A 27,661-nucleotide genomic window follows, 5' to 3' on the forward strand; every position below is an offset into this window, starting at 1 on the left:
TTTGCTTCACTCCCAATGCTTTCTTAACTTTGCTCCAAGTGCCGAGCAGACGGTTATTTCCAGTGACAAAAGGCTCAGCTGCACTCTGCCAAACAGGAGACAGAGCTGTTGACTGGATGTTGGCATAGTGGAGCATTTAGCATCTGTGTTACAGTTGAAGGTGGAGCTGTAATTATCAACAAATCCGGACATAAAGATGATTATTGACTCCATAAAAAAATAATAATTAAATTTGCAAACTGATTAGAAAGTGTGAAAAAGTTTTATATTGTTTTTTACATTCTCTTAAACCCTGTTATCTGCGTGTGATTGGTGATTAGAGTGCATCATGTGTGGTATATACTTTTATCGACACCCTGCTGATCTCTGTGTGCTGTTTTTGCTCTGTTAGATGCTAAAAATGGCAGCTGTGGATTTTCCAGCTCAGATTCCTCAGCCTCCACCAGGTTCTGTGTGTTCACGTCCCTTTAGTCGAACAAAGCACCGTCAGTCACCGGCACCGTTTCATGCCTTGTTAACCGAGACTCTAAACTCTGCAGAAATGTGCCCCGGCTTCTTCTCCTTTCTGTACCGCACAACACCTAAACATGGCTGTTTTCTACTAATGTCTCCATGGAGATGCAAACAGAGGAGCATATTTTCCACTGGAGCTGACAGCTCGCGATGTGGAGTGTCAGTAAATCAGGTATGCCGGTCTAATTGCAGCGTGCGAAGTGCAAAACCACAAAATCCTCTTAGCTATGACACTAAAAATTATTGAACTCTAACAAAGTACAATGCAGGACGTGTAAAAAACTCTATTTTTCTTTTTCAGGGCACAAAACATGAATGACTACTGGAAGCTTGGATCAAGGGATGATATTTGGGAAGGCTGGATGTAGATTTTTCCGGAATGCCTCTCTCTCCCTCTTTCTCTGTGTCTCTCCATAGACTAGGATAAAAGCCTAAAAGTATCAAGTGGATAACGCTATACTTACACTTCTGCTGTAATGCCCATAAACACACATGCAGCTAATAATTTGTGCGCACAGCAATTTACTAAGGAATAAACAAACAACAAAGAGCCTGAAATCAATAGTTGCAGGATTGCAATGACACAAAGCTGCAGGCACCATCCCTGTGCAAACACAGTCTTAGAAGTGGCCACAGCTTTAAAGCAACAGGTGAGCTTCTCGGCACCTCCCCTGTCTTCCCCAATGCAGCCTTCTAAATATAGAAATTATGCTCTCTGATAATTGGGGGCAGACAACAAAGCTGGCTATATTTCCACCCTCCTCCTCCTTCTGCTGCTGCTGCTAAGTCATGTTCCCAGCTGACAAACAGCAGGCCTGAGATCAGAGTGTGAGAGCTGGAGTGCTGAGGGAACACCTGCGCTGCCTGACTGGACTGTGAAGATAGATGAGGAAGATCACTGACTTCCACACCTGCCAGTGGACTCATGCCATACCCACACATTCACACAAACTTGATTTGCTTTTCCCTCCCGAGGGCTCTTTAAGGCCGCTGCTGAGGACGCGATGAAAGTCGGTGGAGCATCCATTAAGCATGTCAGACGGCCCTCCAGAGTGGGTGTGGACGAAGGGGTTTAAGTGTTTTCAGCAAGGAGTCGTGGACCACCTGGAGGAGGAGGAGGAACGGGGGGAACAAAAGCATCTGTCTAAAGGGGCCAAGTTGACTCCAAAAAACCCCACCAGTTTAACAAGTGCCAAAGAGCACTTCTGGGCATCAGGTATCACAAGTCAGGATTTCCAGCATGTTTAAAGAGATGACCTTCAAAATGTGAAAAGGGAGGGCTTACGCGCTTAGATTGGACAAAGTCTGCTTTTCGTGCCTACAAAGGCAATGGCGACAAAGCCTGCACTGAAACATTAGTATTGTTGGAGATGTCGGGAACAAAAACAGCAAAAAGCTCCTGGTCAAAGTCACGGACAAACTCTGGAAAACATGGAACAAGACAGGAACAAAGCCCTGTTTGAAAACTGAGTGTCTAAAGAAAGACATGCTGGAATAGGCCTGCGTGCGTTTACTGGATGGACAGGGGGATGTCCACGTGCGTGCAGGATATATAATCCACTCCTGGATGCTGTCATTAATCGACAGCAGTTGATGTTCAAGGTGTGCAGGTGGGAAAGTCCCACAGTATCACTCTGTAGACAGGAGAGAGTTGGCAGCAGGGTTGACTATCCATATCAAGACAACCCCACTGGCTCACACACACAGTTCACAGACTGATCTTTCATGCTTCAACACAGATCTGATCCCAACCATGGAGGAAACTGTGTACAGATAAGAGATACTGCAATGTAGTTTTATTTTGATGTTCATGTGCAATTAATATTTTGAACATAAAGACATATTGAGAAAAAAAAGAGAGAAAGAGAGACTACAATTTCTTAAAGATGTCTTGGCCACCTGGACATTCTTTAATAGGACATGACAACAAGGCTACAAATCTCAAATGGTGAGCAGGACTTTCTTAATCCTTATCGCCCTGACCTCTTCTTTTTATGCAGCTGCTAAAGTGGCAGGACCCGAGCTAAAGGTCAGATTTTATTTGGCTTCGATCATGTCCTCTACGTTTGGAGCGTTCGGGAGGGAAGCTTTGAAGTTTTATGCATCCATCAGGTCTATGATTCGTCTCCAGGCGTAATGGCATCCATAAAGAAAGACAACATTGATCTCATAAGCAGGTTTAAACTGTTCAGAGGCAAAGTTAACCAGTAAAGCACACTTTTTTTTTTTAATTTTATTTAAATACCCCCGTGTCAGTTGCCGTGTCAAAAAAAAAAAAAAAAAAAAAAAATTCACAGTAATCACATTATGATAAAATGCATGCCAGATGTGGGAATCTTTTCAAAGAATTTGCTATTGTTTTTTTTTATAATTTTTTAGTCATTAGTACTAGCTGAATAAATGACAGTTCAGTTCAGTGTGTCAGTTTTTCTATAGTACAGTTTCTAGTGGGCTTTTGTTTTCTATATTATCGTTACAATTCTAGCTGTAAAAATATATTCTCAAATAAATAAATATATAGCATAAATATGTGTATCTAAAATGAATAAATAAGCTTTTACACTTTGTTTTTTTAAACAGGTCTAAAGACAGGTGAGATTAAAGAAAAATCTGTATTCCTTCAAAGTCCTTCTGATCAAGCTACGTCTCTCTGAGTGACACTGTAGTACCATCTTGTAATGTCACAGATTCCCACAGACTCCACACCAGCTGGCATCTCTGTCCAACTGAGGAGATACTCCACAACCGTTCAGCCCTGCTTCTTATTTGTCTCCTAATCCATGCAGGTACTTTTGTGGAAACAAATGACGCCCTCATGCAGAGCGTGCAGACATTCTAGCCTGTCCTCCTGGCTGCTGAGAGATGATGGCCCGTGCATTCCTACAAGAGGCCCCCCACCCCCTTCTCCGATGCCTTTATCCCCGCTGGTCGGGCTGCTGTTCACCAGCTTGCGACCGGTCACATCCCCGCCTGCGTCCCTCCTTCTTCCTTTCTGCTCCCAGGACTGCCTGCCAAGGCTTTTTAAGCATCTATTCCTGATCTGGACCAGGCCTCCAGCTCTCAGCTGTGTCCCAGGATATCCCTGTACAGCTCTGGCACGCGCTCAGGGTCCACAGGCCTGGGCAAGAAGTGTGTAAATTTCTGGTGCCGCCTGGATTTAGTCCCATCCCTTGGTGTCCCATCTTTATTTAATGCCACAAAGTAACGCGTCCCTTTGTCTCCGTGCTTGTAGCGGTTGGATGAATACGTGTTGTACCAGTTCTCCTCAAACTGCTCCCTGAAGACACAATCAGCCGTGAGCTCCTTCTGCAACATGATGTGGGGGGAAACAGAAACACACATCCCAGTTATTCATTAGGATTATTAATTATAGAGGAATGAAAAAGTCTTTCGCAGGGGAAAAAATTGAGAAATAAAGATTTGGGCAACAGGAACAAGAGAAATGATACTTACAGAGCCATACAGCTCTCCTTTGTTGTTCATCCCCAGATAGAGTCCACTGTCCACCCCTTTAATGCTTATCAATCCAACAGCCAGGCTTATGAATTCCAAAATACCTGCAGGAGAATAACACAGTTGTTCTGTAAAGCCTGGCAGAGATAAAAGAATACGATCAAAGAAACTCAGTTCATTACCACAATTAATATTTGTAAATAATCAGAATCAGATCGAAACCTGTCTGTTCTAATACCATTGTTGGCGCGTTTTCGTTCTTCCTCTCATTTGTTTAATCTCAACTACTTTTCTGCAAGTGGAATTATATTTTGAAAAAAATGATCTTAGTATTTACCAAAACGGCTGTGGTCCTTCCTCGTGCCTTGCACTGTGCCATCCGGAAGTATTTCCAGATGAAATCCAGTTCTGCAGTACAACTGCCTCCTCCTGAGAATTCCTTTGAGGTGCGTTAAATCCGAGAATCTGTCCCCAGGTACGAGGTGCTCTTCCAGCCGCGTCTGGCTCTCCGTGAGGAAGAAATGAGAGCCGACTTGTGCGACACCGTCGATGCCGTGCCAGACGCCTCCAACTTCTCCCAGAGTGGCAGCACCACCACCAGCAGCAGCCATCGCGTCCGAGCTCAGCGGGTAAAGTTCAGAGAGGAGGTCCGGAGGGAGCGCTCTTGCGTAGTAGGCTACCTGGCTGCCACTTATTGCATGTTTACGTCCCTTCTCCTCCTGTGTTACTTAGCACATGTCCCCGTGTGGCAGTCACAGCCTCGGGTTCGTTTCCCCTGACATCAAACACTCAGAAAATCTCAGCTACTGGCTGCACAGACTTCTCCGGGTTGTTGTTGGGTTGTTTTTTTTAAGGTGCGCCTTCTTCATCAGTTGGAGGTGGGCTGCAGTTGCTGGTCAGACAGCCCGCATGTTGCATACCTGTCCACAGTAGATGCTCGCGCCTCTGTTGTGCCGTGGCGGAGGTTTCAGTAAGTAAGGGGCTCGTTGAACGCTGCAGTGCAGGTAAAAGGAGCTCCTGGAGGTTTTGTGCTCAGAGGCAGGTGCAAAACCACAGGACTCGTAGTGGGCGGGGCTGTCAGATTAGACGTGCCCTTACAGGGCCTTTTCCCCCTCTTATCTCAGTGAGAGAGAAAGAGAGTTGTTGGTGGGCTGGTGGCTTAAACTGAGCGCGCATCACTTAAAATAAAACCAAAAATAGCAAAGATAAACTATAAACCACTTTACATCACCTTTTACACGAGATATAACTCTACGTGTAGTTTCCCCCCCAGCAGTTCTTTCACTCCTACAAATTTGACGTTCTTTAATCCACGAGCTACTTGAAATACCCACGGCATTTCTCGCGAGCTCGCGAGTAGCAGACGGCTCGAGCTCCCCTGCTCTCCCTCTCTCTCTGTCTGTGTGTGCGCGTGATATCGGTTACGACACCATAGTGTAAACAGCCATGGCTGCACTGCGCAGGCTTATCGTTTCATTCAGCTCCAAAGCAGAGACGTTCACGGCGCAGAAACCGCCTCAAACACCCTCAAAGGCGACTAAAGCGCAGAAACTTATCGCAGCGGGAGCGAGCATCACAGCCGGCGCCGCTTATTATTACTATTACTATTATTACTCCTGCCGCTCGCACGTCGGTAGGCGCCCCGGACTGAAGAGCCACGTCGAGGCTCGACTCATGCATCTGGCGCTGCCATCAGTTTCCGCCACCGATAAGGTACGATAAAGTAAGCAGCGGCTGCTGTATGGCGACAACATTCAGCTCACTCCAACACACACACACACACACACACACACACACACACACACACACACACACACAGAGAGAGGAAAGAAATTAAAAATACTCTCAGTTTATCTTCAATGAACAGCAGCAACCTGAACCCCAGCACGTGATCACCAAGACTGTCTCGTGCACGTGAAGTGACAGTTATAATTATATGTCGTTACCATAAGGAGCTATCCGCGACCTTTGGTGCTGAAATGGCAAAAAAAAAAAAGTGGTCAAAAGGCGTCCCAGATCGCGTGGCCAAGTGGCCACCATGACTGAAGGTTTTGCCTGATTGGCTTACAGCCTATGGGCCAAGACTGAACATTTAATGTTGTGTACGCACTGCTGTGTAGATTTAAGTGGTGGACAACATAAGAGGAACACCTGACTGCATTTGTAACCAGATACTGTGCTGCAGTGTATTTGTTAATATCAGAATTTGTTCTGTGTGGTGTTTTCTAAAATACTTTTCTATAATTTACTATTTTAGCATTTTGTAAGTGGTCTGAATGACTTGTAGTATGACGATATATACTGCAGTATACTTCCTCTATCTATACTCTCACGGATCAGTTTGTCAGATGCACCGTCCTATTACCAGGTTTCACTCTTTTACCTTCACAGCTGCTTTAATTCTTCGTTTCATAAATGCAACAAGGTGGTGGAAACACTCTTCTGAGGTTCTGGTCAATGTTGACTTGACAGCATCACATAGTTGCTGCTGATGTGTCGGCTTCACTTCCACGATAGGAGTCTCCTGTATCAGCACATCCCAAAGGTGCTCTGTTTGACTGAGATCCGGTGACTGTGGAGGCCATTTGAGTGCAGTGAACTCACTGTCATGTTCAAGAGGTCAAGACTGTGATAATAAGGGGATGAGTATAATCGATACAATACTCAGGTAGGCTATAGTGTTTAAATGATACTTAGTTGTTACTAACAAGCCCCAAGTGTGCCAAGAAAATATGCCCTGCACCATCACACACCACCACCAGCCTAAACTGTCGATACAAGGCAGGATGGATCATGCTTTCATGTTGTTTCTGCCAAATTGTGGCCCTACTATCCAAATGTCTCTTGAGAAATTGAGACTCATTAGACTAGGAGTCTTTTTCCCCAACCTTCTCTTGTTCAGTTTTGGTGAGCTGGTGTGAATTATAGCCTCTGTTCTTCTGCTGCTGTAGCCCATCTGTTTCAAACTTAGACGTGTTGTGCATTCAGAGATGCTCTTCAGCATACCTTGGTTGTGTTGAGTTACTGTTGCCTTCCTATCAGCCTGAAGCAATCTGGCCATTCTCCCCTGACCTCTGGCATCAACATGGCATTTTTGCCCAGAGAATTGCTGCTCACTGGATATTTTCTCTTTTTTAGACCACTCGCTGTAAACCCTAGAGACGGCTGTGTGAGAAAATCCCAATCTGGCATTAAAAACCATGCCATGTTCAAAGTCACTTAAAAAAAATCACATTTCTTCCCCATTCTGGTGGTCAGTTTCGACTCCATCAGGTTTTCTTCACTGCATCTATGTGCTTAAATGCATTGAGTTGCTTCCATGTGATTGGCTGATAAGATATTTGTGTTTAAAAGAACTTGGACAGGTGTATCTAATAAAGTGGCCAGTAAGTGATCATCTTATCTAAACAGGACTGGATGTTATTTTAAAATATTATGTTTTCTTTGTAAATGAAACCTTTGTGGTGATTTTGCTTTTCAGGCGCAACATTGCCTTCTTTCAAAAAGCAAGGACAATTCATGGCATCTGAGCAGCTGTAAACCAGAACAACACACAAAGGAGTCATTTTAATTCTTTAAAGCTTCTTTAAAACATGAAGTAATTGCCAGAAAATTAAATCCTTTTTGTGAACCTTCTGATAAAAAAATTAAATATTAATTTGCATGTATGAGTTTTAATTTGTGTCATATTTGCTACATCAGGGGGAGTCACACTGATGATGTAGAAATCTAAAAACCCCCAAATTCATGTATCAAATATTGGCTTTAAAGGATTAAAACACACTGGAAAGTATACAGTATTTAGTAGCATTTAGACAAAGAGGACAACTGCAAAAAATAAATAAATAGATAAATTAAAATCCAAAGAAACAAGTAATTGCTGTCACTTCAGCAGATTTTTAAATGTTTCTGATTCAGGTCTCCCCCTGTTTATACCCATTCTTTTCAGCACCAATTATAAGCTTCATACACAGACTTTTGCAGCCTGGTTCTAATTGTTTAACCTGTGTGCATTGTGTCCTGTTACACAGCACCGCAGAAATGTGTCGACAATGCTAACAAGATTTTTACAGATCATTGGGGGATGTAAACAAACTCGTAAACCATGTGTGATGTGCTCGCTTGGCTCCACGCAGCGAAAAGATTGCTTCTTTGATATCTGTGGCTAGGAGGGAGGTAAGCTCAACTGGTGTCCACATAAAGGGGGGATCCAGGGACACAGGAAACTGGACACCAGAGTTTGGCGGACATGCTGATATTTGATGAGAGGCGGGGGTGGTTAGAGGGGGTTTAATGGTTAAGCAGAGGGGGGCACGCATTCCCCGGGTGTTTGCTCTGTGCCCAGTGGACCTGGCGGTGTGCCACCTGACAGAGAGATCCACTCTGTCTTCACCAGTCCGGCCTTCTGATCTGCCTGGGTTTGAGCAGTTGTAGGGACATTATCTGCTGTGCAGGGATGAAAAATAAGGCTGACATAACATGCGCCCCATTACCGAATTAAAGCATGGGCTTCTTTGTTGTGCCATGTGAGCGAGGCTTTTCGTGACAGAAAAAGCTTCCATGGATTTTATAAGAAGCATCTTTCAGACACTGTAATCACTGATATGATTTGCAGTATTTCATGGCGCATGTGTGTCTGTGTGTGCTTGCAGACAAGGACCTACGGTCTGGATGATGGAGATGCCTACATGTCCTCCTATGAAAACAGATTTCGTCTGTTCAGTTCGGTGGAGTACGAGGGACAGCTCTACATGACTCCGCTGAACCTCATCGAGTCGGTCACTCTGAGCGAACCAAAGAGTGAGTCAGCTCCTGACAGCCAGCTCACAACACAGTGCCACATGTGCTTTGAAAGGAATGAAGGAATGAGTGTTGGTGCTCGGGTCAAATGGTTAGCCAGTCAATTAATCTCTTACTTATTCTACTTTATAAAATGCCAGGATTAGCTTGAAGATTTCACTGTGGCCTTTGGGGCTATAAAGAGTGTGTTTTCCTCCTTTTTTTCACTACACGGTCAAACAATTCATAAACTGCTTTTAAATCTTTGCCCTTTATTGAGCCAATAGGACCTTTGGAGACCTTAGAACAAGAAACTGACAGTAAAAAACCTTTTTTCAGTTCACCTATGTGTATTGCTTTAGCACATTGAAATAAATGGTAAAATTGAGTTTTGGTTCTTTTCTTACAGCTCAGTAAATAAAGCCACAATGTAAAATTCAATTCAGCTTATTTTATCTATATAAAATCAATTAAACCTCTTTATATTTTAAGGTAAAGACCCTAAAATAAATCAAAGCAAACAGAGAAAACCCCAACAATCACACGACCCCCTGTGAGCAAGCACTTTGGTGACAGTGGGAAGGAAAAACTCCCTTTTAACAGGAAGAAACCTTCAGCAGAACCAGGCTCAGGGAGGGGCGGGGCCATCTGCTGTGCCTTGTTTATAATAAACAAGCATTTTATAAAATAATCAGACATACCAGGTTCAAATCTAGGGCGCGGGTGCTCATTCCATGGAAGAATCAGCTGTTTTTCTTTTTCTTCTTTTGTAAAATAACTTTAGTATACTTAACAAAGCCACACGAAATTGTACCTTCCTGTTATGAAAACTGTTCACGGTTACAGGCCCTTGAAGCACATTTAAGTTGGCTGAAATATTTTAGCTTTTTAATTCACGTTATTCAGCCAACATTTTTGAGTCCTCAGAGCCTCTTGAATACACATCCAGGAGAGCATGATGGACAGCAAGAAATGGTGTATCCTCCCAAGCCAACCCGGCATGCTTCCACCCACACCTCATCAGGTGTTTAATTAAGCCCATGCAACACCCAAACAGTCCACCATCATCAGTGCGAGGACAGTTTGGGCTGCAGAGGGACGTAACACTTTACTTGACTGTCGTCTCTTTATCTCACGGTTTTGCGTTCCACCTTTATCAATAATCTTGTTAATTATTTTCATACTAATATAGCTTTTAGTGGCAATTGACTGCTACCTGGAGCCTCAGGTTAGGGTTGGACCAACATTTAGCACCTGTAACTATGCTGTATTGTGTCTCGCAGGGGTTCATATCAGAAAGTGCCATTCCAGAAATCAGACTTTTCAGGAGTCAGGAACTTCGGCAAAGGAATCTCATTTAGTTTCTCTGGTTAAGACTGCAGGATGTGTGTAAAATATGGAGTTTTGAATTCAGCATCTTTTTTTTCTCCTTGGCTGATCACAAAGACAGGGTGGGGACAAGTCCTTATCATTTACTGGGATGCTAATTTTACAGTGAAAAGCAGGCTCTTGAGTTCAGTGGCATCCTAAAAGCAGGCGATAATGCTTCTGGTGAGATTACATTTGTTGTATTAAAGATTTATCTGACTTTGATTTATTTAAAGATGTCTCTGTCATCCGTGCACGAGGACCTGGTCTACCATTTACTTCACAAACACAGCAGATGCCGCATGGCCTCCGTGAGCTTTGTTGTTCTGCGAATGAATTAACTGCTTTTGTCAGCTGCCATTTTCTTAATTACATGTCCGTCATGTTACCAGATAAATCTCCACTCCTTCATCCGATTGTTTTCAGTTACACAATGATTTAATAGCAGTTTTAAAAAAAGCAACAAAAAAAACCCCCCCCAGGGTGTTGTTTTCCGGAATATCCTTGTTGCTGAGGGCCTGCGAAGTATCATCGGACAATTAGACACAGCTCTAAGTGCTTTCAGTCATAACACCTGCATAAAGATAGACATCTTTACCAGCAACCTTACTTTTATGGCTCATTTATGTGGTAACAAAGTCACAGGGACCCACAGAGACCAAACAACTTAGCACGGATACCATAAATGTAATGATAAGGCAGTCTTGACTTACTGTGATTGATTGTAACATCAGGTGTGTGGCCTCTATCGCTGCATCTAATGATGAAGGTAAACAGGAGGCAGAAAGGTAGTGGCACGCTATTTGTTATTGTTGTGAAGCTGCTTAGTGTTAATTGTGTGGCTGTAATAAAGCCATGCTTTTCTGTTCAGTGCTGCCATACATAAGATCTGCAGGATCGTTATTCCAGACAGAGGCTTTAAAATGTGTCGGTGGAGGGTTAATGTCAATGTTATCGACACAGTTTCCCAGCCAGGTGTTTTTATGATGTGTTCTGCTTATCTTCTGCTTTATTGGCCCCTGGAATGTGCTCATGGAAACACACAGCGTATATTTCTGTCCCTGTAAACATTTGTTTTCACTCGTGCTTCCCAGTCCTGTACTTTTGACTCAACTAACTGTTGGCCTTGTTTCGTTTAGGTAGGAGAGTCTGCAAATCCCTTACGAAAAAGGTGAGTTTTCCCGTCATTTGTAGCCCTTGATGCTGCTTCACAGAGCCTCCTTATCTGTGTAAAATCCTCTCAAATTACTGTAACACCAGCAAATACATCACACTGAAGGGCTAAGAAATGAATGTGAGATCAGGGATTTTCTTCTGTTCTCGCAGGAATTAGACAAGATGCTGGCTGATACCCCACCTGTTTGGAAAGGATCATCTAATTTGTTTAGAAATATCCGTGAACGAGGTAAAGAACCCACTCTCTGTGTTCCTGCTGTACACATAAATCCTTTGTGAGATTTTATTTTTTAAGGCCCTCCCATGTCTCGTTCAGTGCGTGCTCTGTTGTCCATGTGCCAATCTGGAGCAGAAAGCGTGGGTCGTAGTTTCTATCTTATCTTTCCATCAGTCTGCTAACATGTCATAGATATATTTTTAGATAACCTTTTCTTGAAGGAATGGCTCATTGATGGTACAGTACACACAACAAGGCTTGTTTGTGTCTGTAGTAAAATGCTTCAAAGGTGAAGTTATTGGAAGCTCATAAATTACATAATTATGACTGTAAGCAGCCTGTGACAAGCATCCTTGAAAAAAAAAGCACTTAAAAATGCTACAAATGTTAGGAAAAGATTCATAAATCTGGCGACATAGAAGAGACTAAAACTCAAGTCAAACTAATATAATACTAGAACTTAACGTTATCTCAATATATAAGCAAAGAAAATACAAAATAACAGAAAAATGCTGGGTCACAGACCCAACCTCCAAAAAACACAAGTACATAAATTATTTGTTTGGTTCAATTTAATTCAGTTTTATTTATACAGCACCAAATCACAACAACGGTCACTCCAAGGCGCTTTGTATTGTAAGGTAGACTCTACAATAATATATGCAGAGGAGAAACCCAACAATTGTTTGACTCCCTATGAGCAAGCACTTAGGCGACAGTGGGAAGGAAAAACTCTTTTAACAGGAAGAAACCTCCAACAGAACCAGGCTCAGGGAGGGGCGGGGCCATCTGCTGTGATTGGTTGGGGTGAGAGAAAGAAAACAGGATATAAAACATGCTGTGGAAGTGAGCCAGAGATTAACAACATGATTCAATGCAGAGAGGTCATGTATATATAAGGTTTTATATATATACAAGTAAATATACAGTACTTTGCCAAAGTCTTGATCCACAGGTTATTTCTTTATATTTTGCTTCCAAGGAGCCAGACTTTCTTCTAATTTTGTTTTTTTTAAAGTGGTCATGAGCAACAGTTCTCTTTCGTGTTTTTCTTTGGACACTGGGCGCCTTTATTAGCTGAAAACTTGGAAGATTTTGGCATGGTGCACATTGTATCCATAAAATAAAAGGAAACTTGAGAAGTGGATGAAAAAATACCCAGGCTTAAAAACTAACTTCAGCAGTTGATTAGTATGTGAAAAGTCATGTCTTTAATAAACTGAGACAAAACCTGAGAAATGCATCTGACCCTTTAGCTGATCCATCTACTGTTCACTGAAACCTCATCAGAAATGGTCTCAGTGGCTGTCAAGAAGCCGTTCTTAAGGAAGGGAAACGGGGACAAAAGGCTGACGTACGTATGCCGAATGACACAAGAACTGGACTGATTTGAATGTTTTGGAGAGAGAGAGGTACAACAGTAAATGTCTACAGCCAACTGTAAAACACGGTGGAGGCCCTGTCATGATTTGAGGTGCTTTCAGCCAGTGGTGTTGGGAATCTTGTCAAAACAACCTATGATGGCCTATCAGCAAGCACTTGGTGACAGTGGGAAGGAAAAACTCCCTTTTAACTCCAGCAGAACCAGACTCAGGGAGGGGCAGCCATCTGCTGACTGGTTGGATGTGAGGGGAGTAAGACAGGACAAAAGACACACTGGGGATACTCCCAACACAGTAAAACCATACCTGGATAGACAAACACACTATCAGTGACGGACTGGCCTCCCCGGAGCCCGGACCGCAACATTATTGAAGCAGTGTGGGACCATCTTTACAGAGCCTGGAACAGAAGGTAGCCGACATCCAAAGAAGAGCTTTGAATGTTTCAGAGCTCTTCCTGAAGACTACTTAAAGAATTGAAAAGAAAGCTGCCTAAGAGAGTTCAGTCTGCACTGAAGAATAAAGGTGATCATACAAATATTCACTTTTAAGCTCGTTAGAATTGTACAAACTCTCTTTTCGCCTTTTATACTATTTCCCTGTATGTTTGCACGTTTCAATAAATATTCCCATTTTGCTCATAAAATATAAAGAAAGGACAGGTTGCTGAAGAATGTATTACATTTCAGACAGAGCGTCACAAATACGAAGGAGAAAAGGCAACCAAGACAGATTTTCCCTAAGTTTTGGTAAATGACCTGTATTTGTAGAGCGCTTTTACTAGTCCCCTAGGGACCCCAAAGCACTCTACACATCCAGTCATCCACACACACATTCACACACTGGTGGAGGCAAGCTACAGTTGTAGCCACAGCTGCCCTGGGGCAGACTGACAGAAGCGAGGCTGCCATATCGCGCCATCGGCCCTTCTGGCCAACACCAGTAGGCGGTGAAGTGTGTTGCCCAAGGACACAACGACCGAGCCGGGGCTCGAACCGGCAACCTTCCGATTACAAGGCGAACTCCCAACACTTGAGCCATGATCGCCCTCTACTTTTAATTACAGTATGCAAAACACACAGTGGGATCCTTCACTTGTAAACCACTACACTATGAGCCACTATGCTCATTATACCATGCACAATTAAAAAGCTAAAACATGAAGAAGGTTAGAGCTTTTAAAATGTTCTGGTGTCACCTACTCAAGTGTAGTGATTTCTTGTTGGTGGCATAAATTATCGAATTTATGTGCTAAGTTTTTACATTGACAGCTCAACTGAAATCTGTCACTTTGCACTCGGCAACATTGTGACTTCCCAGTCTTCACCGTGTGCACCGTGCAGGCTCCTGAGGCCCGTAAACCGTACACATGAACACTGCACTCTGCACGTCTTTAGCCTATATGTGCTGAAAACAGCAGACTGTGAAACTGCCGCAAACCTGAGGTCTTCGTGAGCTCACACGAAGCCCAACTGAAGTTGTCGGTGTGACTCAAAGTCCCCTTTTAATGTTTCCACCTGGGCCTTCAAACTCTGAGCGCAGCAGGTCAGACGTGGCAGTGGAGCATCAGATCTCACTGTTCTGCTCTCCTCCTGTGTTGCTTTAGCTAAGTGCCAATGCTGGGATTTGGAGCTTTTAATCCTGCTGTTAAACGTTGCAGCTTTGTCAGTGAAAAAAGGACTAGATTGATCTGTGAACAAAGCGTTGCTTTTGAGAATGAGGGAGCTGTTTGAAACCAGCTGTGTCGAGACATGTCCCACTGGCCACCCCCCTGATCACCACGGACATGATGAAGCCTAAGAATGGCATTGGATTACATCTCCGGGACTGCCACTCTGTATGAAGTGTTTTTGTGGAATTCTTTGTATTGTCTAACAACATCTACTTGAGCTCAGAGGCTGAGCTTGAAGGGAGAAGGGGGGTCTCCCTCCACGAGTGAAGGTGTGTGGTATTGGTGAGACATGGCAGGAATCTTAAAAGTTTTTTTCCCTGTCTTCAAGCTGTTTAAGCTTTAAAAGCTTTGAAGGTAGAGATCTGTTGTCATTATAGGGTCATACCTGCCAAACTGAGAGAGCTGGGTGCTTTGTTTTAGAATATTTTTCGATGATTTTATGGCTGATCCCATGCACAACTGATGATCTTCTCCCACCTTAGTTTGTGCATTTGCAAAATGCTTCCAGCTCCAAGGAGAAGCATAAGACGGTAATAACTAAATCTTTCCTGACTAGTTGGGTTTTATTCCTCGAGTGTTCCTCTTTCTGAAGATATCTCCCTGCAGCAAACCTCGTACCTGAATTCTTTTCCCATAACATCCAGAGCAGTCACCCAGAACTATCTTACCTCGATTCTCTATCTTCCTGAGCAAACAAAAGCTTGGGAATGCTTTCAGAGGCAGGAGGGAGAAGCCTCCTTAGTTGGTTGAGATGTCTCCTGACACTTACTCTTCTCTTTACCGTGTCACACAACAAAGGGGGCTGAAGGATGCGACACAAAGCCCAAATCGGCTATTCTCAATCAGTGACAGATCACTCGAGAATGTATTACACCTTGTTACCCAAACACGATCAGAAAGCCACGGGCCTTAAATTTGTTTGGGTTTGTGTCCAGATAGGTCAGCTCAGTTGTAAAGTTGGTGTTTGTGTGAGGGGAACACCAAGCATGAAGTAAAAGGCACCTTTTAAGATGTTATCGCCAAGCACGAGGAGATTACCTGTGTCTGAAGGCGTGCTCTGTTTCTTTGGATGGATTGTTCATCTCGGCATCATGACTTTGAACATCTGCAAACACCTTGAGCTACCTGGTTAAGTCATTTGATGCCATTTTGAGGGTGAAAAGGAACATTTAGGTTTTTGTTTCTTGTTTTGACTCTTTTCTTTTTTTTGTCTTTGTTCTAGGTGTCATCAGTTATACAGAGTACCTCTTCCTGCTCTGCATTTTAACAAGTCAGCATACCTTTGAACTGATTTACTCTGTTATCTTTAAAATTTATATTTTAAAAAAGCAATATAAAGACGCCTGTCTGACGTAAATCCATTGTGTTTGCTTCTAGAGCCCCATGCAGGCTTCAGGATTGCTTTCAACATGTTTGACGCAGATGGAAATGAAATGGTGGACAAAAGGGAGTTCTTGGTGGTATGGAAATCACCATTATTTATCAGATTTAATCACATGGATTTGATGTTTAATATATGGTATGTTCTATCCTAGCTGGAAGAAATTTTCCGTAAGAAGAAGGACAGAAAAGACATTACTGAAGATATGCAAAGACAGGACCAGCAAGTATGAGCTTAAATCCTTTTTTAGTGGCTCTAATGTTTTTTTTCATCAGCCTGGATTCACCAGAAAAGGCCTGAAAAGCATGCTGCATGCCGTCTGCACAAGCAACACTGTGACAAAGTTTGCAACTTATCATATAGGAACTATTGGAGGTCTGGATCTGTTTTTTTATGCGCTTATCAGAAAAGCAATGAGGCTTGCTGTGGGGTTAATTTAACACCTTTTCCTGTCTCTGTGCACACACTGGACACAGTCTATTGATATCTTGCAAATCATCAGCCCAGATGGCAGCCCCTCCCTGAGTGTGTTTCCGACTGAGGTCTCTTCCTGTTAAAAGGGAGTTTTTCCTTCCCGCTGTCACAGAATACTTACTCATGTTGGTGGTTGGGGTAGTAATCTGATTGTTGCAGTTTTTTCTCTATTAATGTAGTGTCTTTACCTTACAATATAAAGGGCCTTGAGGTGCTAGTGAACTAAACTAATAGCTCAGTATTCAAGATGTGCTCATTTCTGGCTCCACACTGAAGCCCACTTTGAAGGACTTAGCCAGTGGGTGAAGTCACATTTTTGACATCTCTCTCTGACATACAATCTATGGCAACAACATGCAACAAGGTGGTAATTCAGTGTGTCACAAAAGCTGTTCTGAGGAAACGATAGATGCCACCACTAATTTGCCTCAAGCTAAGCTATTTTTATTTAAACTGAACACGATAATGAGCTGGAGAGTTATACGCTAACGGTAGAGATAAAACTGAATGCCAAACAAGTATAGCAACAAACAGCAGCCACCGGTTTGAGTTGCAACACTAGAAAAGTGTTGCTAGCATTACTTAAGTTGGCCATTTTAACAGGGAGTTTACTGTTAATGACCTCATATGGCCGTTGAGGAACTGCAGTTTTCATTCCTTCATTATTCAGTGCATTTTCGCGCTTTGACCACAAACTGGGAATTGGTGTGAACTGACAGAGCTGAAACAAAACATAATTTTTATATATTTAGCTATTTTTTATGGGCTACAACAGCTTCTTTTTAACTGTTTCCAACTAAGAAAAAAAGAGCTTTTAGAAATCCAACGAATGCTGCCCCCTTAGAGCAGAACATAGTTTGCAGCTAAAGAGCCATATTGTCCCTGAGGAGGTGGTGGAGGCCAAAATCAGAGCTGAAAGGAGAATGAATGATTGATTTACATTCAGAAACCTCCAATGAAATGTTGTCAGTCTTCTTCTCATATGAACTTAATAAGCTGGTGAGACGGCATGTTTACTGCCTGCTCTGTTTCCCGCATTAGTGCCAAAAAAAGAAAAGAAGTAATGCAGATTTAAAGACATCAGTCTGAATCTCAACATTGAGGTCAGATCAGACTGTGTGGGTCTGTGCTCGCTTGAGACACTTGCAGTAATCCTAGAGAGAAAACTCGCTGCACAGAGGTGACGGTGGTCATACAGGGTAAAACATGCCTAAGGCTTTCATCTTTTTGGAGTTGTCTTACACTGCATGCAGGTGGATGTAAACAGGGCGAGCTCAATAGAGCGATAAGAGCGACTCTTTGAGGTCTTATCTCATAAGAACGCAGCATAGAGGAGCTTATTCTGCTGGGACAAACGTTAGCATCTCTGGACGGCCTTGAATTAAAATTGCGCCCGTATAACTATCAAAAAGATCATTAGAATGGATTCTCTAGATCAGGATGGGCTGGCTGTGCATGCGTTTATAAGGCTTAACAGTAATTTGGGACCATTGTCAGATACGCTGTCTCGACTTGATGTCTTTTCCAGCTGTCTTCCTGTTTTAAAATACATTGTGAATTATAAGCTCTGCACTAATTCACCTGTCGTCTTTTTTCTTTTGCATTTCAGAGCCTGCAGCTTTACGGAAATCACAAATCCCAGGCTCGCAGCGTATGTAGCCTGTAAACGGTGCCTCTTCTTGCACGCTTTCTGGAATGTGGTCTCCTTAACCTGAGTTATCATAGGAAATATACATGTTTCTGAGGGGCTGACACCACCCGTATTTGTCCGAGATAACCTCACTTCACATTCAGTGAAATCCGAAATACCTCACTCTGTGCTTTAGAATTATCTCATATTTGTGTGTGTGGCAAAAGCAGGAGGGGTGCAGCTCAGATGATTTATGTACTCGCCTTTTGTCAGTGTTGGGCAAGAGATTTCACTTCAAAAAGCTCTTACCTGAAGACTGACACCGCTTTTGCTCGGACCCACATGTTTTATTTTTACAGTTTCTTGAGGAGTGGTATTTAGGCTCAGGTTACCTTTAGAGATGGGTTTGACCATGAAGATGCCAGTCAGACGGGAGCAGCAGAAGCACTGTGAAAGCCGCTCTGCAAACACGTAGGAGAGCCTGCAGCTAACTCAGAGCGCTGTTTGAACACTTTACCTGTAGGTGTGTCTTCTTCTTCTTTCTTTTTTGTGTGTTTTGATTCCCTCTGCTTTACTGTAGGTGTCTTTCCTGCACAGAGTTCAAAAGTCAAACCTTTTCAATAAGACATAACAGGCACGTCTTGAGTGCTGCGGTTGGGCTTTCCCCAGCATATTCTAATTACAAGTGTTTCAGAGTCTTTTCATGGGATGAGATGGGAACAGCGGCCAGCATTAAAGAGCTGTTCCGTAATTAGCTGCGGGATCATGCCGTACATCTCCCTCTCTGCTAAGAAGCACTGAGGCGTAGACGAAGAGCTGTTTTATCAGCTGTCTCGCTTTCTCCCTCGGGCCTGAGAGATGAAAAAAAGAACTGAATAAGATAAATAAATATTATGAAATGAAGCAAGCCACACTTAAGAACACGTGTCAGCAGCAGCTGGCTGCTTCTGGTTGGTTTTTGCAATACTTTTGTTTTTCAGGGAGGTGATGTCGGGACTTGAGAGGCCTTGAGGCTCAAGAAACGATGGGTTGAAATAATAAACAATGAGAATGAGAGGGGACCAACATCTTTTGTTTCATAAGTGGGAGTTACATTTGTTTTTCTTCACTAAACAGAAGACTGGTTTCCTGTGATCTTTTTTTTCTTTTTTTTTATTGCACATCAGTAAGGAGAAAATGTTTTCTGGAGCAGCTGTAGTCGCTCCGCGGCAGCTGGGAAGGCTAAGGAAGAAGTGTAAACTGTAATAATGGTAATTATCCGTTAATCAAAGATCTAAGCCGCCCGAGCTCGTTGAGAAAAATACAGCAGAGTGGCTTCCAGTAAGCATCGAGCAGTGGATGTGACGTGGGGCAAAAAAACACTACAGTTCTGGAGATGGAAGGTGTTTGATTGCCTGCATTTACTTTGCAGTGTAGCATCAAACGATGACATATTGTCGGATTCAGTTTCAGCGCTGACCCGGCATGAATCCTCCTCCAGGTCTTACACCTCGCATGCTTTGGACATGTGTTAGCCACGTTGGCTCGACATCCCTGCCAAGAGGCTGCATGCATCGCTGCAGCGCAGGCTCATGTCAGGGCCGATCAGCCTCTCGGATACGCAGGTGTCAGCCCCGCGCTGTTTCTGCATGTGTCTGTCCCCGTTGTCTCTGTGGGTATTCAGCTCACCTGTCTGTCTGTCTTTTTTTTGTATGCCTGCCCAGTTCTCCATCTCGCTCTGTTTCCTCGATCCTCCCGCCTGTAACGCCGTGTACCGTCTGAGTCTGTTCATCCACCTTCCATTCCCCTTCTCTTGGTGACACGAACCAGATGTGTTATGTCTTCTTACAGCTGTGCTTCGATTGCTACCACAGGTTCTAAAAAAAGACGGTCAGCATGTGGCTGCCCGAGGCATGTGGGATGTTCTCAGACGTGGCACGAGTCAAGTTCTGTTTTCTGATCTCACCGAGGTAGCCGGGCACTTTTTTTTAGCTGTTTTGCTAAATAATCACAAAAACGATGCTGTGCATGATCCTCAGTTTCCTGATGCTTCTGCTGGAATCTGACAATAATGTGTTAGGGAGCACAGCGCTCTCCACTTACGCATCTGTCTAATCAGTGGTGTGAATTTTTTAAATGGCGCGTCGACAGGAAGAAGCGTGGCATGGCTGATGGTTCTGTTGCATGGCACACGTTTGTTAAAAAGGAGAATTAATTAATTCTGAGTCGAGCTGAATCTGGAACATTCAAAAGCTGAACCTGACAGCTGGATGGGAAGTTTTGTTGAAACTTTGTTTCTGCTTTAATGGTTGCAGTAATCAGTGGGATTTGTTGCATTGTGTGGTTTTGCAGTCTGTAGCTAAATCTGTGTGTTAATGCTGTGAACTTTTGTTCCCTCTCATAGAACGTGGACTTAAAATCGGAGACCACACTCTTGGTGCATTTCTTTGGGAAAAAAGGCAAAGCTGAGTTGAAATTTGAGGATTTTTACAAGTGAGTCGAGAAACCCGTTGCTTGCTCGGTGATTAATGACGATGTCCCTGGAAAAAGAAAAATCATTATCTGATGCTATTATACGGCCATTAATCATTTTCATACCGTACCGTACTAACCCACCGACAGTTAGTGGTTTTGTTATTGACCATGTTAAGTATTCCTTTGTACCAAGCTTCTGGCGATGGCGTTTCCTGTCAGCAGCTGCCGTCTGTCTCCCTCCTTCAGGTTCATGGACAACCTGCAGACAGAGGTGCTTGAGATAGAGTTCCTCTCCTACTCCAAAGGCATGCCCACCATCGGCGAGGAAGATTTTGCTCAGGTCCTCCTTCGCTACACCAATGTCGAGGATGTTAGCGGGTATCTGGAGAACATGCGTCACAGTATACCAGATGAAAAGGTGCGCTTTTACCTTCAATTTCCCTTTGAACATTACTCAAACAACGAGGTTTAACCTACAGTATAATATAATCCAATACCACCAGTATACTCGCAAAGTATCCCCCTACTTCCTAACAATGAATTTAAGAAGTACATCTGTATTTTCATCATAGCCTGTATGAATGAAAACTCTAATGTCACCCGAAGTTTAAAGTATTGCACCTTTAAAAAATAAAATAAAATACCATATTCATGTGTCCATGCCCTTCATCATACAGCATGATAAAGGCCGTGGTCTTATTCATGCTGTCACAAAACCTTTAACCTTCATTTAGTTGGAAGAGTTGAGTTATATGCATGTCATAGTCAGTACAATTGTTATGAAGGGGTAAATATACGGTGGCCCTGAGAGGTCAAACGCACTGCAGCCTGAGAAAACACCAGCAAAAGCAATGAAAAGCCAACAAAACACCGAAACCGAAACATTGTGTTTTGTGTGCTTTTGCAGCATTTTGTCTATTTGCTTGTGTTTTCTTAAATTGCCTGGCTGCTGTAGACTTAGCTATAATGACCAAATAATTTTTGCAGCAGGTTGTATACATTGTCCCCCCTGATGCCCATGAGTCGGCTTGCTTTTGGAGCCTCAAGTGGCCACACAGGGAAGTGCAGTTTTTGGCAACTGTGCATTGACTTTGTTTTTCTGCAGCAGCAGCCGCAGCTCAGAATTTCTGCATTTCACTGGATTTCACTGTAATTAGCTGCTGAGTATAAGAAAAGAGGGTTGACATTTTTTTGTGCCAAACTTTAGCTTGAAGATGGTTAGTTTAATTCAACTCAGTTTGCACTTAAATATGCATGGGAATGATATCGCCCCTATAGTCCAGTATACTCTCTATCCTAAATGGAAGATATGTGTTGCTGCTAATTGGCAAACTACTACATCAGACAAGATAAGACCTTGTGAAGCCACAAAATATTGTGGCCGTCCTGTTAAATTCCCAAAATGAAAGAATTCCCACTTCTGTGTGGCCCGAATAAAACACAAAGCTTCAAAATTGCTAAACCCCAATAAAAACAACTGCAAAAGTCATAACACTGCATCACTCCAGCAGTCGGAGGGGATTTCCAAAAGCTATGCAGACTTTTCACTAGATGCTCTGTAGAATCACGATTCTTCTACAAAGACAAAGTTTGGATCCTCGCGTGGTGATGTGGGGCTTTAATCCCGAAGTAGTCTGCGAAGATATTGGTTTACATGAACATGGAAGCATTTCACCCATCTCTTCCTTTTAATGCCGCTCTGTGAATTAGCTGTTGAGTGAAACAGCCTCATTTTGGCTTGAATTTGTTTTTCCTCTTGGCACGCTGACCCGCATGAGAAGGTGCCAGCAGCTCCTCAGCCAACTGGAGTAGCCTGTTGCTAGATTTCCATTGATAATCAAGTGGGTCTCATCATTACGCTGAGAGATATTTTATGGCTCTCACATTGTTAAAACAGCAAAGCATCACAGATTAGTCATTACTCCATTTGTTCGGCTGTGTGTGTTGTCTGTTTGGCTGGGCCCCCGGCGAGAGAAGCAGCTAGTAGCTGCAGGATGGTTGAGTGGACATCAATGGGCTCAGTGTTATAGTCATCAGCCAAGCCTGAGATGTTTGGGGATTCATCACTTTTGTTTTTGTTTATTCAAGTATCAGGTTAATCTGCTTTAGAAAAGTCTGCAAACGGCCTGACCTCTTCCCAAAAGCGACGATCCTCCCCCCCTTCCTCACCCACTGCTGACAGCTCAGCGTGTCCATACCGCACAGGGAAAATCCAGCAATGTATACTTTGTCTGTTTGGGTGTGTTATCTATCTGATGACTCCAAGGTCCCACACACACTAAAGGATTCCCCACCAGATGAAAGAAAGCAGATTACACATTGTGTGAATTTTAGCACACGGTGCCGGAGTGTTGACACATGTGTCTTGTTTGCTTTACGTGTCTCGGCGGTATCGTGTCCGTGAATAAAAGCTTTGCCTTTTTTATTTGGTTATTATTCCTGTGCAGGGAATCACTTTTGAGGAGTTTCGGTCCTTCTTCCAATTCCTTAACAACCTGGAGGATTTTACCATCGCCATGCAAATGTACAACTTTGCCAACCGCTCAACTGGGCAAGGTAACGTCTCACATTGTGGATGCATGGACAGAAGGTGCTTTTAAAGTGATTTTAGTTTTATTTTGTGTCTCTGACTTCTTGTTGTCTGTCTCTGACTCATGGGGGAAAACCAAAAACACAACTTCTAAACTTCTATAGAAAAGACCAACCATTTCGTAGTCTACCTGGACTAATTATGAAGAGTTTTAAGTCGAGAAAAATCCATCCATCCATTCTCTTCCGCTTAACCTTTTTCAGGCTTGCGGGAGGACTGAAGCCTATCCCAGCTGTCTCAGGGCGAGAGGCAGGGTACACCCTGGACAGGTCGCCAGTCTGTCGCATGACGTCGAAATCTGTGATATAACTACAGTTTATGATTATTCCAACTCTAATGTTCAATTTCTTTATGTTTGTAAAAAGAGACAAAAAGTGCAGAGTTTAAACGTCTCCTTAGCATCATTACCGTTAACAGATCTGAAAAAAAATGGTACCATCATCTAGCTAGAGCCAGAAAAAGTAAATCCACACCTGAACACTGAATCTACATGTGAGTGTATTAACAGATTACAACTGCTCAAGCAGCCTCCAGTGCAGCAGGTTACCTGCCTGCAGGGATTTGCTCCCATGCAGCTACAGGCAGTTTTGTGAGGCTGGTCAGAGATGATGGGCTCGATGACCTTTGACTCATAGGTGACTTTGACTGAAGTGTTCAGCCTGCGCTTTAGCTGCTCCTGTTTAAAATGTGATTCGATGCTTTGTGTAGAACTCGAGTCTTAAATCCATTCGATTAAAATAGAAGTATATTTATTTGTTGCACAGAGTGTCGTAAATTCCTCCACCAGTCTGAGTTGTGCTCTTCATGAATAAATTAACCGCTCTGACTTTCATTTAAAAGTTGAGAGAGCTTTAATATTTATAATATTGCTCCTTTGACCAACCACAGCATTAGATTCACCAACCTAATATGGTGATGGTGCCACGAAAACAGCTTGGAGCCACTCAGGGCATAAATAAGGCCTTCTGAGGGTGCCTCGTGTCCTTGGTCTGACATATCGCACAGATGCTTAGTTGGACGGAGATCCGGGGAATCATGGAGCGTGGCAGGACTGCAGCAATGTTTAGGTGGATGGTATCAAAGTACGATCCACATAATTGCGAGGATCCAAAGCTTGATACTGATGTTTGATACTGTTAACATTGGTAATACACATGTGATAATGTGTCATCTGCAGAGGAATTTGCCAGAGCGGTGTACGTGGCCACCGGCATCAAACTGACCCCCCACTTGGTCAGCACTGTCTTCAGGATCTTCGATGAGGACCACGACAATAAGCTCAGCCACAGGGAGTTTGTTGGCGTCATGAAGGACCGGCTGCACCGCCGTGCTGGGGTAGGACAGCTGAGGGCTTTTATGCATTATTGATCTATTTTCTGCTTTTTTTTTCTTTAACTCTCTCTGTCAGTGCAAATGGGCTCAAAGGTGAGCACATAAATCAGAGTCAAACAGGAAAATACGGTTTAATTAAGAACTCAAATATGCATGTTTACATTCAGCGATACTAATTTCCTCTACTTGATCAGCTTCTAGTAACAAAATCGTCATGTGTTCTGCTTAATTTTGACTTTAAGTAAAGGCTGATTTTGTGCCATTTTTCTTTAGCTTGCAGTATCCTTAGATACACCACATAGTAATGTTTAAATTACACTCCTGCTGCATTTTGTCACTGAAACACAACTCAAAGAGTTGAGCTTTATATGGCACTATACTGCCATCTAGTGGCTTCTCTTCAAATCAAACTGACTTTCTTTCTCTTTCTTTCCCCTTTCGCACATAATTCACAGGGCGTCCGAGTGGAGGAAAAGTTTGTCTCTTTCAAATCCTGCATGAAGAAGAAGCTTTCAGGCAAATAGGTAAAAGCTTTTTGCACGGTGTCAGCGTTCACTGACGAATGGGACAAAATACAAAGGATTAAAAACTGCACTACAACAGCACACAGTCTTTGGAGATGTGTTTGAAGCCCACGCTGTCCTCGTCGGCAGCATTAAGTTTCACTGTAATATTAACGCCTGAACAACTGCCACCAGATACCGGCTTAGGCCTGCATACATGAGCAGTGAGCAGTGCAGTTTAAAGCTGTATACATGTTTCAAAGGAACCTCGCAGGAGAGGGCATAATAATCTGATCTCTGATTAAAAAAAAAAAGGAAGGAAGGAAGGAAGAAAAGGAAGGAAGAAACTAAAGGAAGGAAGGAACAGTGGTGAACCGCTGGCAGGGTCATGGACAGGCAATGCTGACTGATGCAAACGGGGAGTGAAGGCTGGCCCGCATGATCCGATCCAACAGGCGAGCTCATGTAGCTCAAACTGCTGGAAACTTAATGCTGGTTCTGACAGAAAGGTGTCAGAATACACAGAGCATCACAGTTTGTTGTGTATGGAAATGCTTCTATAGGAATAAGGTGAGCTGGTGAAGGCACTGTTAGGTTGTGGGTAATGTCTGCTGGAATGGTTTGAGGAGCACAACAATGAGTTTGAGGTGTTGACTTGGCCTCCAAATTCCCCACATCTCAACTTACAGGACTGAAAGGATCTGTTGCTAACATCCTGGTGCCAGATACCACAGCTAGTGGAGCCCGTGCCTTGATGGGTCAGGGATGTTTTGGCAGCAAAAGGGGCACAAACATGATATTAGGCAGCTGGGCACAGTGTTGTGCTCAATAGGTGTACAGAGCCTGTGCTAAAAATTTACTCTACTAAACTTACATCATACTTCAAAAGACCTTGATTTTTTTTCTTCTCTACATACTTGCAGGACTGCTGCTTCACTGAGCTCCATGACCTTTTTTAAGAGAAGGTTTTTGTTCCTCAGAGGGAAACACTGAATTGTCTTAATGCTCCCTTAATGCGATTTGGTTTCATGGTTACTTTTTTCTCTTCTCTCTGTTTTGTCAGCAGGTGCAGGTCCCAGCACCAGTGCATGTCTTACAGTGTGGATCAGCAGCGTCTCCTCTCTGCGACGACAGAAGGGTTAATGCACACTGCAGCACATTATTGCTCTATCTTAGAAGCTTTGAAATAAACAGGATGTGGCACGAAGAGGATGTGGTCAGCCAAATGGAAGAGGCGTTGTAAGCGGTCAAATGAACACAGTGACCTGCTACTTAACACCCAGCGTTACAGGACTCTGCAAGTCTAACTATATGCTTTTGCTATTTATTGTTGCTGACTTTTATTTATTAATTTAAAAAAGAAAAATCAGGGTTTTCTTATTAATGCTTAAGTATTTTTTTTGGTCACTCGTTCTGTCCTGAGCCTGATATGCCTGCATACTTGGTCCTTTTGTGGTCTCTGCAGCCCCCCTGAACAGATCAGCTTCCCCTCCTCCTCTCGCTCGCCCCCAAAGCTCTGCAGCTAAAACCCTCCAGGATCCTCCAGAGAGGCAGCAGGCCCGAACACACTCACTGTGGCTTTCCCCCCCGTTTGACTACAGGCAGCTAACAGTGTTAATCATTTCTTGGCTGGTGCAGAGAAGTGCTTTCACACCACTTGCAGGGATGACCTCTGTATAAACGTATGCAAAATGCTAAAGCCATATGTTTGTTTCACTCCTGAGCTTTAATATAAATGGAGTTACCGAAACTAAATGTACTGTTCCTTTAACTTCCACTTATTGTAATGAGTTCTTAAGCAATGTCATGCTTTGGGTAGAGCTGTGCTGAGGGAAAAAAAGTTACATGCTTTAATATTAACCAGACTAATGTGTTTGCATTTCAGACTACTCTCTGTTTAAATATTGGAATAGCTGAGCTGCCTCTTTATTTCAGATCAGGCTTTGACTGTTACACCGACATGCACGTCACTCACGTGATCACTGTTTTCACGCCTGTAAGCGAATAAACCGCTCTCGGCCGAGCGTCCTCTCAACAAACTGCTGTTGCTTTCTCCTCTCTGTGATTACAGTGGACTGGTGGCAGCACCACACTAGATAAAATTAGCTGTTTTAATCTCAACCTGAAGGCAAATCATTAACAGTATTAATCATTGGGAACTTGGGGCTGTGTGGGTGTTCAAGACTCTAATCAGGGGCTTTTTTTAATCTTTGAATGATTAATTCAGCTCTAATCCTGCACTTACTGAAGTTACATGAAAGGTAGTGTCATTTCAGTGATCACACATTCATTCTTAGCTATTCAACTGTACTTTGCATTCCAGCTTGTTTTGATGAGGGCTTCACTTTTCCTTCACTTTCATGTGAGCAATCAAGTTCATATAAACAGATATTGTGCCATCTGAAAATGTCTGTTTAGTGGTGCTTCAGCAACTTCAAAGAACTGCACCAAGTTGAGAGACTATAAACATTAAAGAATTCCACATTCCACAGGCTGAGGAGCATCACTTATCCAAGTGTATTAGTCTGAATCCATGTGGAAATGTAACCGACGCCTGCTGTTGTGTCACGTTGTGGCTTCACTGAAAGCTTCAGGTCATCTGCGCTGCCCTCCAGCGCCATCTCTTCAATCAGTTTAATTTCCCTCCATTTAACTGGGCTGTACTTCCCAAAGTAACACACATTCATAAGGATATTTTCACTTTATCGTCAGATAAAACCTTACATCAGCTATTCTC

The 27,661-nt window shown here is 43.2% G+C and overlaps 2 protein-coding genes across 4 annotated transcripts; one reads left to right on the forward strand and one right to left on the reverse strand.

The window, feature by feature from the left end:
* Window positions 1-3,573: 3,573 nt before the first annotated feature.
* fgf20b (fibroblast growth factor 20b) lies at window positions 3,574-4,577 on the reverse strand. The gene is made up of 3 exons (XM_085368614.1): window positions 4,304-4,577; window positions 3,967-4,070; window positions 3,574-3,819 (listed from the first exon to the last, which is right to left on the reverse strand). Exons 1-3 carry the CDS (start codon window positions 4,575-4,577, stop codon window positions 3,574-3,576), a joined length of 624 nt encoding a protein of 207 aa, XP_085224740.1.
* An 811-nt stretch (window positions 4,578-5,388) lies between these two features.
* Window positions 5,389-27,595, forward strand: micu3b (mitochondrial calcium uptake 3b). 3 transcript variants are annotated; one of them, XM_085361414.1, is made up of 15 exons: window positions 5,389-5,679; window positions 8,619-8,766; window positions 11,253-11,284; window positions 11,440-11,518; window positions 15,783-15,830; window positions 15,938-16,020; window positions 16,096-16,167; window positions 18,025-18,066; window positions 19,899-19,994; window positions 20,429-20,517; window positions 20,746-20,917; window positions 22,947-23,055; window positions 24,267-24,424; window positions 24,877-24,945; window positions 25,988-27,595. In XM_085361414.1, exons 1-14 carry the CDS (start codon window positions 5,413-5,415, stop codon window positions 24,943-24,945), a joined length of 1,464 nt encoding a protein of 487 aa, XP_085217540.1. In that variant the 5' UTR covers window positions 5,389-5,412; the 3' UTR covers window positions 25,988-27,595. The 3 variants fall into 3 exon arrangements, with proteins under 3 accessions (XP_085217540.1, XP_085217548.1, XP_085217557.1); XM_085361422.1 differs by having other exon boundaries at window positions 25,991-27,595; XM_085361431.1 differs by lacking the exon at window positions 19,899-19,994.
* The last annotated feature ends 66 nt before the right edge of the window (window positions 27,596-27,661 follow it).

This window comes from Diplotaxodon limnothrissa, linkage group LG2 (genome assembly GCF_057381915.1).
Source record: "Diplotaxodon limnothrissa isolate DT_005_m linkage group LG2, D_limnothrissa_male_GT1.1, whole genome shotgun sequence".
Taxonomy (NCBI): domain Eukaryota; kingdom Metazoa; phylum Chordata; class Actinopteri; order Cichliformes; family Cichlidae; genus Diplotaxodon; species Diplotaxodon limnothrissa.